Genomic DNA, 15,294 nt, shown 5'->3' with positions numbered 1-15,294 from the left:
ATCTGGGCCATTTGCCCCCTTCCTGACCAGGCCAAATTTTGCAAAACTAACATATCTCACTTTATGTGGTAATAACTTTGGAACGCCTTTATTTATCCAAGTCATTCAGAGATTGTTTTCTTGTGACACATTGTACTTCATGATAGTCATAAATTTGAGTCAAAATATTTCACCTTTATTTATGAAAAAATCCCAAATTTACCCAAAAATTAGAAAAATTCGCAATTTTCTAAATTTCAATTTCTCTGCTTTTAAAACAGAAAGTGATACCTCATAAAATATTTATTATTTAACATTCCCCATATGTCTACTTTATGTTGGCATCATTTTGGAAATGTCATTTTATTTTTTTAGGACGTTAGAAGGCTTAGAAGTTTAGAAGCAATTCTTCAAATTTTTAAGAAAATTGCCAAAACCCACTTTTTAAGGACCAGTTCAGGTCTGAAGTCACTTTGTGGGGCCTACATAGTGGATACCCCCATAAATGACCCCATTGTAGAAACTACGCCCCTCAAGGTATTCAAAACCGATTTTACAAACTTTGTTAACCCTTTAGGCGTTCCACAAGAATTAAAGGAAAATGGAGATCAAATTTTTAAATTTCACTTTTTTGGCAGATTTTCCATTTTAATCAATTTTTTTCTTTAACACATCGATGGTTAACAGCCAAACAAAACTCAATATTTATTACCCAGATTCTGCGGTTTACAGAAACACCCCACATGTGGTCATAAACTGCTGTATGGGCATACGGCAGGGCGCAGAAGGAAAGGAACTCCACATGGTTTTTAGATGCCATGTCCCATTTGAAGCCCCCTGATGCACCCTTACAGTAGAAACTCCCAAGAAGTGACCCCATTTTGGAAACTAGGGGATAAGGTGCCAGTTTTATTAGTACTATTTTTGGGTACATATGATATTTTGATCATTCATTATAACACTTTATGGGGCAAGGTGATCAAAAAATTGGTTGTTTTAGCACAGTTTCTATTTATTTATTTTTACAGCGTTCACCTGAGGGGTTCAGTCAAGTGACATTTTTATAGAGCAGATTGTTACGGACATGGCGATACCTAATATGTATACTTTTTCTCATTTATTAAAGTTTTACACAATAATAGCATTTTTGAAACAAAAAAATTATGTTTTAATGTGTCCATGTTCTGAGAGCTATAGTTTTTTTTATTTTTTGAGAGATTTTCTTATGTAGGGGCTCATTTTTTGCGGGATGAGGTGACGGTTTTATTGGTACTATTTTGTGGGACATACGCGTTTTTGATCACTTGGTGTTGCACCTTTTGTGATGCAAGGTGACAAAAATTGCTTGTTTTGACACAGTTTTTTTTTTTTTTTTTTTTACGATGTTCACCCGAGGGGTTAGGTCATGTGATATTTTTATAGAGCTGGTTTTTACGGACGCGGAAATACCTAATATGTATACTTTTTTTTATTTTTTCTATTTTTAACTTTTTTTTTTCATTCCTTACTTGGGGACTTTTTTTTTTTACATGTGAAACTTTTTTTAATTTTTTAATTTTCAACCTTTTATTTTTATTTATTTTATTTTACACTTTTCGTCCCCCATAAGGTCATACAAGACCTCTGGGGGACATTTACTTCACCTTTTCTTTTTTTTTACAGTTGATTTCTCCTGTAACTGGGGCCGACATAGTAGCCCCAGTTACAGGACAAATACACCCCTAGAGAGGCTGTACAGCAGCAATCCAGCGCTGTACAGCCTCAGAGCAGGGCTGATCGAGGTCTCTGAGAGACCTCACACAGCCCCTGCACACTCCGGTCACGGCGGTCACATGACCGCCGGGCCGGAACAGGAAGCGCACAGCGCTTACTTCTCTGCATACACAGCGCTCGGTGAGCGCTGTGTCTGCAGCGATCCGGAAGGCAGGGACACCTGGGCACTGTCACTGCCTTGTCTTAGGGTTGCCCTGCTGTCACTGACAGCGGGCAACCCGATCAGCAGCTGCATGATTAGCGTGCAGCTGCTATTTCTGAAAGGACGTTCTAAAACGTGCTTTCAGAAATAGACGTCCACCCATAGGACGTTTATATCCTATGGGCGGACGTAAAGCGGTTAAGCTCCAGCCCTGCACTATGTGTCCCTTCCTGAAGACGCCTCTCCCTGATACTGCTGAATTTAACCCCTGGTAAAAAAAATAAAAAAATAAATGGTGCTGCACTGCTGTCAAACACACACTGTAGTCCTTAAGAGGACTGTTTGGTCTTTAAATAGTTTCTTTGGAGTTAAATCTGTGAATTTCCAGCAAAACGCTATCTGTCCCTGCCTACTGTCTGCTCTCCCTGACGCTGAATGATCTGAGCGCGGGACATCGGCTCCTATATAAACTGGTATCACGTGTTCCGGCCAGCCAATCAGTGTAAGGCTAATAGCTAACATGGCTATGGCATTACACTGAAGGGAATTACTTACCTGAACGTTGATTGGCTGCTTAGAAGGCGCCAAACGTGCAAGGAGGAGACTCGAGCAATGTGACGAGCACATGTGGTATTCGGCCGAGTACCGCCACGTCCCGAGCATAGCGATGCTCGAGCTGAACCGGTACTCGGCCGAGCATGCTCGCTCTTCACTAATAATAATACAACTGTCTGCATCTGGTCTGAATGGATCCGTTGTATTATCCCTAAAATAGCCAAGATCCGTATCCATGGACTTATATTGTGAGTCATGAGATGCTTGCAGCATTATTCTGTCCGCGATGGGGATGCAACGAAATGGAACAGAATGCATTCTGTTTCGTTCAGTTTCAGTTTTGTCCCCATTGACAAAAAATGGGGACAAAACGAAAGCGTTTTCCCCCAATATTGAGATCCTATAATGGATCTCAATAGCAGAAAGGGAAAGCGCAGATGTGAAAGTAGCCCCAAGCACATGACCACTGCAGCCAATCATTGTTCTCAGCTTTAGATCTCTGAGTACAGTGATTGGCTGCAGCAGTCACCTGCAGTATACTGTCATGTCCCTGAAGTTTGAAACGAAGCAGCAGCTGCAGGACCTGACCAGCGCCACAGAGATCAGCGCTGGAGAAAAGGGCCAGTATAAGACGATTTCTTAAAATTTTCAGCTATTGCAGAGCTTGTCTGAGATTTTCAATGATCTCAGACAACCCCTTTAAACTATTATACTGCAGATTCAGTTTCCTAACCAATAGCACAAATATTTATGTTTTCCGCAAACTGTAAGGGCGCAACGCAAAGCTGTGTATGGCCACGTGCCGCCAATAGCTGCACAATTTTACTGCAGAATTTACTCTAAAGGCAACAACTCAGAAAGGCTCTAAAACCAGAAAACCTACAGAGTGGTCTCCAACCTGTAGATATCCAGCTGCTGCAAATCTACAACTACAATCAAAATCTCATGCTGCATCCAAGTCACACATTTAAAGCAGTGATCCAATAAATTCTTTGAAATATACTGGTAAATCATTTTCCTAAATCCCACAATTTTTTATTTAGAGCCAGCACAAATGAGTCTGCCTCTGAGAAAACTATTTATAACTACAGAGGAGGCGCAGTGAGGAAGCCCAGCTGTGCAATGTATAAAGAGGAAGCCAATGTGAAAAACATTCAAAGAGACTGTGATGAACACACCAAGGCATAAAGGATGCGATCAGATTATGGGAAAGAAATCGGCTGGAGGACAAAATATTTAAAAAATGCATGACGTGCAATTAGATAGATGGCGTCCCAGTGAAAAGCTCATGCAGCTTCTTGCTTTTTACATCTCGTCTTTTGTTTAAAGAGAACCTGTCACCTCTTCTGACATGTCTGCTTCTGGGGGGGGGGGGGGGGGGATGTATTCCGCATGAAATGACAATTCTGGAACATTTATTCTTATGATTCTATATTGTGCCGTTCTTCTTTTTCCTGCTAGAATTTTATAGATAAAGGTACACACAGGTGTTGCCAGTTGGGAGGGGGGGAGGGGGGGGGGGGGGTGTCTCTGCACAGTCTGGCATTGACCAATCAGTGCTGCCAGGGAACCCCCCCTCCCCCCAACTGGTAACAATACCTTTACCTATACATTTCTTGCAGGAGTAAGAGAAGAACGGAACAACATAGAATCTTAAGAATAGATGCTCCAGAATTGTTATTACATGGGAAATGCAAGTAGTTACTAAAACAGGCATGTCAGGCGACAGGTCCTCTTTAAGCATTGAATATCCACACACAGATATTAGCACATCCACTATACGTAAATCCCTGTACAAACATTTGGGTAGTTCACATTTCTACCGCTGCTGTAGCTCTATGTATGGAGAAGTGTGGAATTAACTAATGTGCTATTGTCATCTGTAGGCTGTATTTTTTTCTCCACGTAGGCTTTTGTTGGTTGGATTGTGCGTGGGTGTGCAGTGGTGGCAGTAGGGTGATTAATGTATAGAAGAAGGTAAAAAAGATGTACTTTGATAACATAGCTGGTAATGAAGAAAGGAATAATTTGAGGAGAAGCAGCTGTTTTAAAGAAGCAGCAAAAACACTAAGTGAGGAATTTACGAAAACCAGTGTTCCATACACCGGTCTTAATCCAAAGTACACAGGAGTAAAATGCCACAAATTCATTAAGAAGCGCATGCCTCTTAGGGCGGGTTCACATCAACGTTACGAATTCCGTTATTGTTTTCCGTTATAACCATTTTAAAAATAACGGAATTTGTAAGACGGAATTCAAAGTGGAAACCTTTAGAGGCATTCTGTTTTGATCCCTCATAATAGAGGTCTATGGGCAAGCAGAACTGTTGTCCAGGACGGAAAAGAAAGTCCTGTCATTTTCATTACACCACTGGTGTAAAGTAGAACAGGCTTAGTTGTCCATAGCAACCAATCAGATTCCACCTTTAATTTTTGACAGCTCCTTTGGAAAGTGAAAGGTGGAATCTGATTGGTTGCTATGGGCAGCTAAGCCAGTTCTACTTTACACCAGTTTGATAAATCTCCCCCTTAGTTTCTGGACAAAGCCCAAACAATGGAAATTGCAGTTCCGTGTTTTCAAATGTAAATTAATGTACTTGGTGAGAAGGAACCCTTAGTCTGACTATTATATTAGCAGTTCTGTGTTAGAGCTAATGCACACAGCCGTTGTTGGCAAATAGCGGGTCCGCAATATATGGGCACTGGCCATGTGTGCACCGTATGACGGATGCGAACCCATTCAATTGAATGGTTCTGCAATCCAGAAGATACTTTGCGGAGGCACCGAGCAGAAGACTACAGAAGCACTACAGGGTTGTCTCATCGGCCTGTGCCTCTGCACCGCAAAAAAAATAAAAAATAGAACTTGTTCTATTTTTTTGGGGTGCAGACGGAAAACGGACCCATTCAAATCGAATGGCTCTGCATCTGTCTGCGCCAGTCACATACAGTGCCCGTGCATTGGAGACCGCAAATGGCGGTCCCAATGCACGGAACAGGCCGAACACGTTCCTGTGCATGAGCCCTTAGCCAGGATTTCAGAAGAGAAGGATCTAGGGGGTCCTGATATCAGGCAGATAACCAGGAAAGAGAGAGATTGTGGCCCTGCTGTATAGAGCGCTAGCGAGACTATATCTGCAATACGGTGTTAGAACCAGATAGTGACACATATCCTTTTTTCTAATCTGTTTTTATTTTCTGATTGCAGATGTTTTTCATTCTACTTCCTCAGGATAGGTCATCAGTATCTGATCAGTGGAGGTCCGACACACAGGTGTTTGAGAAGGCAGCAGTCCTTCTGTGAAAGCCGCAGCCTTCTCTCAGCGACGTACATCGTATAGTGGCTGTGCTTGGCATCGCAGCTCCTAGGACAGGTGACAGATGAACATGTTGTCACCTGGCCTAGGAAAAGCTACTGCAAGTACCACTGCCTTCTCAAACAGCTGATTGGCTGATCGTTTGAAATAAAAACATGATTTAAATAATATAGATCATTTTTCGAAGACACATTCCCTTTATAGGGGGAGAATTATCAAAACTGGTGTAAAGGCAAACTGGCTTAGTTGCCCATAGCAACCAGATTCCATCTTTCATTTCCCAAAGGAACTGTGAAAAATAAAAGGTGGAATCTGATTGGTTGCTATAAGTCTTTACACCAGTTTTGAAAAATCCTCCCCTTAATCTGTGCAATATTGAGGAAAGAAGGGAAAAGGGGTTGTCTCATCTTGCCGTTACTAAGGCGAGATAAGACACAGTCCAGACCACCAGCTGGCCAGGATACAGCAGAGTGTGCCGACGCTCTCTGTTTCGAAAACTCCTATTGCTGTGTATGGGAGCTACGGAAACAGCTTAGCACGGCTTCTTTTTCCAAGTTAGGGGAACAGAATAGCTTTTTGTGATGCATTATTTCCGTGTCTCTCCCGCCCTGGAATGGGAGCCACTAAACCAGCAAGCTCCTGCACACTCAACTGCTTCGCAGCCATCTGGTGGCTAAAGAGAACCAGTCACCACTCACCTCTCCTGACTTGCCTGTTTTGGTAGCTACTTGCATTCCCCATGTAATACCAATTCTGGAACATCTATTCTTGTGACTCTATGTTGTGCCATTCCTGCTAGATGTTTATGAATGAATTTCCAGCAACTTACAGTAAGGCCACAGATGGATATTACCAGTTGGGGTCGTGTCCCTGCAAAGTCTGACAATGACAGCACTAATTGGACAGTGGCAGACAGTGCAGGGACACGCCCCCAACTGGTAAGACTCATCTGGACCCTTACTGCAGATTGCTGGTAATTCATTCATAAACGTCTAGCAGGAATAATCCAGGAATGGCACAACATAGAGTCATAAGAATAGATGCTCTAGAATTGTAGATGCTCTAGAATGCAAGTAGTTACTAAAATAGGAATGTCAGGTGAGGTGACGGTGCCTGCTCAAATCATTGAGCAGGCACCTCTGCTAAATGCGCGCGGGGGGGGGGGGTCGGCAATTCAGACCTGCGGTTTGCGGCTTTTACCTATTGCGGGCGGCGGCGCCATCGGGTCCCCATGCGGCTGTAGGGGGGACCCGATGGCATGGAAGGCAGCGCGCTGCCTTCCGGTGACGAGCCTGTGAGATCCAGCCCCCTGGATCTCACAGGCCGGAAGCTGTATGAGTAATACACACATTATTACTCATACAGCCAATGCATTCCAATACAGAAGTATTGGAATGCATTGTAAAGGATTAGACCCCCAAAAGATCAAGTCCCAAAGTAAGACAAAAAAAAGGTGAAAAAAAAAAGTTTAAAGTAAAAATAAACAAAAACGTAATTTTCCCCAAATAAAGTTAAAAAAAAATGGTAAAAAATAGGGGGAAAAAAAGTATACATATTAGGTATCGACGCATCCGTATCGACCGACTCTATAAACATATCACATGACCTAACCCCTCAGATGAACACCGTAAAAAATAAAAACTGTGCTAAATAAACAGCAAGCGATCAAAAAGGCGTTTGCCCACCAAAATCTAACCGTCACCTCATCCCGCAAAAAATGAGCCCCTACCAGAGACAATCGCCCAAAAAATAAAAAACTATGGCTCAGAATATAGAGACACTAAAACATAATTTTTATTGTTTTAAAAAACAATAAATAACATAACTAAATAAAAAGTATACATATTAGATATCGCCGCGTCCATATCGACCGGCTCTATAAAAATATCACATGACCTAACCCCTCAGATGAACACTGTAGAAAATAAAAAATAAAAACTGTGCTAATTAAACCATTTTTTGTCACCTAACATCACAAAAAGTGTAATAGCAAGCGATCAAAAAGTCATATGCACCCCAAAATAGTTCCAATCAAACCGTCATCTCATCCCGCAAAAAATGAGACCCTACCTAAGATAATCGTCCAAAAACTGAAAAAAATTATGGCTCTCAGACAATGGAAACACTAAAACATGATTTTTTTTGCTTCAAAAATGAAATCATTGTGTAAAACTTACATAAATACAAAAAAAAACTATACATATTAGGTATCGCCGCGTCCGTGACAACCTGGTCTATAAAAATACCACATGATCTAACCTGTCAGATGAATGTTGTAAATAACAAAAAATAAAAACAGTGCCAAAACAGCTATTTCTTGTTACCTTGCATCACAAAAAGTGTAATACAGAGCAACCAAATTTCATATGTACCCTAAACTAGTACCAACAAAACTTCCACCCTATCCCGTAGTTTTTAAAATGGGGTTACTTTTTTGGAGTTTCTACTCTAGGGGTGCATCAGGAGGCTTCAAATGGGACATGGTGTAAAAAAAAACAGTCTAGCAAAATCTGCCTTCCAAAAACTGTATGGCATTCCTTTCCTTCTGCCCCCTGCCGTGTGCCCATACAGAATTTTACGACCACATATGGGGTGTTTCTGTAAACTACAGAATCAGGGCCATAAATATTGAGTTTTGTTTGGCTGTTAACCCTTGCTTTGTTACTGGAAAAAATGGATTAAAATGGAAAATTTGCCAAAAAATTTTAATTCTGAAATTTCATCTCCATTTGCCAATAACTCTTGTGGAACACCTAAAGGGTTAGCGACATTTATAAAATCAGTTTTGAATACCTTGAGGGGTGTAGTTTTTTAGATGGGGTCACTTTTATGGAGTTTCTACTCTAGGGGTGCATGAGGGGGGCTTCAAATGGGACATGGTGTAAAAAAAAACAGTCCAGCAAAATCTGCCTTCAAAAACCATATGGCATTCCTTTCCTTCTGCGCCCTACCGTGTGCCCGTACAGCAGTTTACGACCACATATGGGGTGTTTCTGTAAACTACAGAATCCGGGCCATAAATATTGAGTTTTGTTTGGCTGTTAACCCTTGCTTTGTTACTGGAAAAAAATGATTAAAATGGAAAATTTGCCAAAAAATTTATATTTTTAAATTTCATCTCCATTTGCCAATAACTTGTGGAACACCTAAAGCGTTAACGACGTTTGTAAAATCAGTTTTGAATACCTTGAGGGGTGTACTTTCTTAGATGGGGTCAATTTTATGGAGTTTCTACTCTAGGGGTGCATCAGGGGGGCTTCAAATGGGACATGGTGTCAAAAAAACCAGTCCAGCAAAATCTGCCTTCCAAAAACCATATGGCATTCCTTTCCTTCTGCGCCCTGCCGTGTGCCCGTACAGCGGTTTACGACCACATATGGGGTGTTTCTGTAAACTACAGTATCAGAGCCATAAATATTGAGTTTGGTTTGGCTGTTAACCCTTGCTTTGTAACTGGAAAAAAAATATTAAAATGGAAAATCTGCCAAAAAAGTGAAATTTTGAAATTGTATCTCTATTTTCCATTAATTCTTGTGGAACACCTAAAGGGTTAACAAAGTTTGTAAAATCTGTTTTGAATACCTTGAGGGGTGTAGTTTCTAGAATGGGGTCATTTTTGGGTGGTTTCTATTATGTAAGCCTCGCAAAGTGACTTCAGACCTGAACTGGTCCCTAAAAATTGGGTTTTTTGAAAATTTCTGAAAAATTTCAAGATTTGCTTCTAAACTTCTAAGCCTTGTAACATCCCCAAAAAATAAAATATCATTCCCAAAATGATCCAAACATGAAGTAGACATATAGGGAATGTAAAGTAATAACTATTTTTGGAGGTATTACTATGTATTATAGAAGTAGAGAAATTGAAACTTGGAATTTTTTTTACTTCATTTTACCAGTGTCATGAAGTACAATATGTGACGAAAAAAACTATCTCAGAATGGCCTGGATAAGTCAAAGCGTTTTAAAGTTATCACCACTTAGGCCTCTTTCACACGGGCGTCATGTTTTTTGCCCGGATAAGATGCGGGTGCGTTGTGGGAAAATGCGAGTGCAAAACATTGTAATGCGTTTTGCACGCGCATGAGAAAAATCGGCATGTTTGGTACCCAAACCTGAACTTCTTCACAGAAATTCGGGTTTGGGTTAGGTGTTCTGTAGATTGTATTATTTCCCCTTATAACATGGTTATAAGGGAAAATAATAGCATCCTTAATACAGAATGCTTGGTAAAATAAAAATTATTTAACTCACCGTAATCCACTTGTTCGCGCAGGCGGCATCTCTTCTGTCTTCTCTTTGCTGTGCACAGGAATAGGACCTTTGATGACGTCACTGTGCTCTTCACATGGTCTAATCACATGGTTCATCACCATGGTGAGGGACCATGTGATTGGATCATGTGATGTGACGTCACTACAGGTCCTTAGCCGGCAGCTCAACATTACAGAAGAAGACAGAGATCCGCAACTACGCGATCAAAGTGGACTCGGTGAGTTAATTTTTTTTTATTTTTAACCCCTCCATCACAATTTACTTTGCATTCTGTATTCAGAATGCTATTATTTTCCCTTATAACCATGTTATAAAGGGAAAATAATACAGATCGGGTCCCCAGCTCGATCGTCATCTAGCAACATGCGTGAAAATCGCACCGCATCCACACTTGCTTGCGGATGATTAAGATTTTCACGCGGCCCCATTCACTTCTATGGGGCCTGCGTTGCGTGAAAAACGCAGAATATAGAGCTTGCTGTGATTTTCACGCAACGCACAAATGATGTGTGAAAATCACAGCTCATGTGCACATCCCCATAGAAATGAATGGGTCAGGATTCAGTGCGGGTGCAATGCGTTCAACTCACGCATTGCACCCGCGCGGAATACTCGCCCGTGTGAAAGGGGCCTTAAAGTGACACTGGTCAGATTTGCAAAAAATGGCCTGGTCCTTAAGGTGAAATAAGGCTGTGTCCTAAAGGGGTTAAAAGGTTTTTCCAAGATTTTTTTTTACTGATGACCCATCCTCTGGGACCCGGGACCCCTGCTGATCAGCTGTTTTGAGAAGGCAGCGGCGCTTCTGTGATGCCACCTCCTTATCGCAGCTTACCAAGTACAGCACTGTACATTGTCACTTGAATGGGGCTGAGATGCTCCTAGCCCACATGGCATATCAACTTGTTGTCACTGACCTAGGAAAAGCAGAGAGAAGGGTTCCGGGTGTGGGACCCCCAATGATCAAATACGGAATACCTATCCAGAGGATAGGTCATCAGTAAAAAATAATCTCGGAAGCCCCCTTTAATGCAGTTCTCTGACACCAAGCATCATGAAATTTTCCTCATCTTTCAAGTAAAATACATTTATATGCGTTTTGAATTCAAGCATGTTGGATTTGAAGAGGCCCAGTGCTTTGTTGCGCTGGAATAAATATACTGCAGAACAAAGTAATGCTCTACTGGTAATGTAATAGCAAAAATACAGAACATATGTACTGATATCCACATAGTCTGACCTTGGGGAGAACGGTGTGTAGTGGGCACAGTAATGTCTGGACAGTCTCCTTTTGTTCTGTAATCTTCTCAGTTACACGAACACACTGTGGCTTCTGGTTAGATCTCATGTTATCTCCAATATCCGATTCCCAAATAGTCTTCAAGAAATAATACGGATATCTGTTAGCACTAATGTAGACAAATAATATACGGTTTATGCATCATATAATATACTGCATTTAGAATTCAATATAGGATTATGCCTTATTTACACAGTCAGGCCTCGTCCACATTTCCGTTTTTCATTGATGTGTGCTGTACGCATTTTCCACTGGCAGTACACGAACCCATTAATTTAAACGTGTCTGTTCCCATTTCAGTATATTTTTTTACTGGAAATTTATTTTCAGCAGAGCAATGTCAGTAAATTACGGATGGTAAAAACGGACATACGGATCCTTCACAGACATCTCCACAGATGAAACACGTACCCTTCTTTTCACGGACGTGTCACTGACATGGAAATGTGGACGAGGCCTCAGTGTTTGGTCAGTGATTTCCATCAGTGATTTTGAGCCAAAACCAGATTCGGCTCTAAACACAGAACAGGAGCAGATCTTTCCCTTATACCTTATGTCTGCGGAGGCTCCAATCCTGGTTTTGGTTCACAATTAGAGATGAGCGAACTTCTGTTTTAAGTTCGGCGTCTAAAGTTCGGCTTCCGGTTAGCGGAGGATCCCGATATGGATTCCGAATTCCGTTGTGGTCCATGGCCATTATTGATTCCGCTACCACGGACCACAACGGAATTCAGAATCCATATCGGGATCCTCCGCTAACCGGAAGCCGAACTTTAGACGCCGAATTTAAAACAGAAGTTCGCTCATCTCTATTCACAATCACTGATGGAAATCACTGACCAAAACACCAACTGAAAATAGCCAGTGCATTCCTTCAAGCACAAATTTGCTCTGGTGTTTTTATTTACCACTAAAAATGCTTACAGTTTTTTAGCATACTGTATGATTTTTATGGCACTTTTGTGTTACAATATGTTTGAATGGTATTTTTTTCAGGCATCACCAAATGAAAAAAAAAGAAAGAAAGAAAATGAGCAAAAAAACGTGTGTTCTGCACATATTTTCCGCAGACCTTCCGCTAACAGCTAGAGTTGAAGTTTTTCAATTAAAATCTCAAAAGTGCTGAAAAATACCAATAAAAAACTGTGTGTAAATCAACCCAACAAGTGGTTTCAAGATACATTAAAACTATATGCCATACTGCTTCACTCAGACATCAAACTTCTTCAGAGAACATTTAGGCAGTTCATTTGGAGCTCCTCATGGAGGAGTCGTATTAGCCTTTTTCTAAATTACAGCAACCTCGAATATTGGGGGGCCTTAAAGGGGTTGTCCGAGTTATTTTTTTATTCTATGTTTCTAACTAGGCAAATGTAACAGCTTTCCAAATAACTCACTTTATCTCCAGTGGCTGGTTTCTCAGATTTAACTGAGGGTCACATGACCTGTGATGTCAGCTTCTCTCCCTGCTCTGATAATGTTCCTGCACAAGCCTGAGAGATCTGTACACCGAACTTCACTGTGCTGGCCACGCCCCCTGCACTGCAGGCTGCTGCTTATTGCTCTCTCCAGGATTCTTAACCCCTTCAGCTGCACAGACTCTGCACTGAAGTGTTTACTGTGTAGCTGCAGGAGAGAAATGCTGGGCACAGGAGCTGAAAGAGAAGTTCTGCAGAGCATTGCAGGTAGGCAGAAGATCCTGTGTGTATCAGCAGTGTCATTGTACAGTCGTGGCCAAAAGTTATTGAGAATAAGAAAAATATTAGTTTTCACAAAGTTTGCTGCTAAACTGCTTTTAGATCTTTGTTTCAGTTGTTTCTGTGATGTAGTGAAACGCACTTCATACGTTTCAAAGGCTTTTATCAACAATTACATGACATTTATGCAAAGAGTCAGTACTTGCAGTGTTGGCCCTTCTTTTTCAGGACCTCTGCAATTCGACTGGGCATGCTCTCAATCAACTTCTGGGCCAATTCCTGACTGATAGCAACCCATTCTTTCATAATCACTTCTTGGAGTTTGTCAGAATTAGTGGGTTTTTGTTTGTCCACCCGCCTCTTGAGGATTGACCACAAGTTCTCAATGGGATTAAGATCTGGGGAGTTTCCAGGCCATGGACCCAAAATGTCAACGTTTTGGTCCCCGAGCCACTTAGCACTTTTGCCTTATGGCACGGTGCTCCATCGTGCTGGAAAATGCATTGTTCTTCACCAAACTGTTGTTGGATTGTTGGAAGAAGTTGCTGTTGGAGGGTGTTTTGGTACCATTCTTTATTCATGGCTGTGTTTTTGGGCAAAATTGTGAGTGAGCCCACTCCCTTGGATGAGAAGCAACCCCACACATGAATGGTCTCAGGATGCTTTACTGTTGGCATGACACAGGACTGATGGTAGCGCTCACCTTTTCTTAGGAAATAGATATTTTTTTGCCTAAAACTTGCTTAGCTTTAGTTATATATCGCTGACCATCAGATTTAGGCTACATGCACACGATCGTGCCGTTTTTTGCGGTCCACAAAAAACGGAAGCCGCCTGTGTGCCTTCCGCAATTTACGGAAAAGGGGGCCCATTGTAGAAATGCCTATTCTTGTCCGCGAAATGGACAAGAATAGGACATGCTATATTTTTTTTTGCGGGGCCACGGAACGGTGCAGAAGATGCGGACAGCACACGGAGTGCTGTCCGCATCTTTTGCGGCCCTATTGAAGTGAACGGGTCCGCATCCGAGCCGCAAAAACGGCGGCTCGGATGCGGACCAAAACAGCGGTTGTGTGCATGAGGCCTTACAGTGCTATATCTTTTTTTTTCCATAATTTAGACAACCTCTTTAACTTTCCCGACATTTCACTATATGACCTGGTTGCCAACTTTAGATATGTTGTTGATTGGATGTGCTAATGTAGATATGGAGAAAAAAAATTCCCTCACATCTCCCTTTTGGCACTACTGCATTTACCGAAAGTTGCGCTTCCTCCTACCATAAAAGAATTTCCTGTTCTATGGAATACTATTCAGTTCTGGCATAAAGTAAGGAAATTTAGTAAACTAGATGGCACAAACACTTTTTTTCAGCACTTTTTGGGGCACCCAAGGTTTTTTGGGGGTAGACTGCTCAGGATATATACTACCCTAGCATCACAGGGCTGTATTTGGATTCTTGATATGTTAGATTCCAGCTACTCTGTTATTTCTATTACAGAAGCCTCCCAAGGATTCCCGGCATTTAATCAAAATCAATTTATATATCTACAAACCCGTAGTTTTGTTAAGCGTTGTATGAATAATATTCCGGGGGACTCAAGAGGGGCATGCTTAAAAATATTTCTTAAAAGAGCCAAAACACAGATTTCTTCCACTAGTACAGGCATGCTCAACCTGCGGCCCTCCAGCTGTTGCAAAACTACAACTCCTAGCAAGTCTGAACAACTTCAGCTATCAGCCTACAGCAGGGCATTGTGGAAGTTGTAGTTATACAACAGCTGGAGGGCCGCAGGTTGAGCATGCCTGTACTAGTACTATCTACAGATTCCTCAGGCCATTGATAGATTGGGATGTAGTCAGCACAGGTCTCAGGAAATGGATCAAAGACTTTCCAAAATCCTGAAGTCAAAACACTATTAGTTAGAGGCCACATTGAAAATACACAAACATTCCCCAGTCAGTATCTATACGGATATGGCTTTGATGATATTTCATAGAGTGTATGTGACACCTAGCATTAAAAATAAAATGTCTCCTGATTGTACCTATTCTTGCTCTAAATGCAATATACCCAATACATACCCATACCATCATCTATGGGGCTGCACATGTGTTCAAGATTTATGGGAGCAAGTGTAATCCCACATATTAACAACTTACAATATAACCTTCACTGCTACTCCCCAGTGGGCTATTTTATCTGAGGAACAGCAATGTCTCCTTAGACGAGATAAAGCTTTAGGCCTCATGCACACGACCG

At 41.5% G+C, this 15,294-nt stretch overlaps 1 protein-coding gene across 2 annotated transcripts in view; it reads right to left on the bottom strand.

Annotated features, from left to right (window-relative positions):
- The window catches only part of DLG3 (discs large MAGUK scaffold protein 3), a 533,344-nt gene that overhangs the window by 429,859 nt on the left and 88,191 nt on the right, over positions 1-15,294 (bottom strand). For both annotated transcript variants that reach the window (XM_040442126.1, XM_040442127.1), the window contains exon 4: positions 11,275-11,412. In XM_040442126.1, the coding sequence (XP_040298060.1) occupies positions 11,275-11,412 (138 nt within the window). The remainder of the gene's footprint in view (positions 1-11,274; positions 11,413-15,294) is intronic.

The sequence above is a fragment of the Bufo bufo genome, chromosome 8 (assembly GCF_905171765.1).
Source record: "Bufo bufo chromosome 8, aBufBuf1.1, whole genome shotgun sequence".
In the NCBI taxonomy this organism is placed as follows: domain Eukaryota; kingdom Metazoa; phylum Chordata; class Amphibia; order Anura; family Bufonidae; genus Bufo; species Bufo bufo.
Note: the sequence above shows the minus strand (reverse complement) of the source record. Positions and strands in the feature narration are given on the sequence as shown.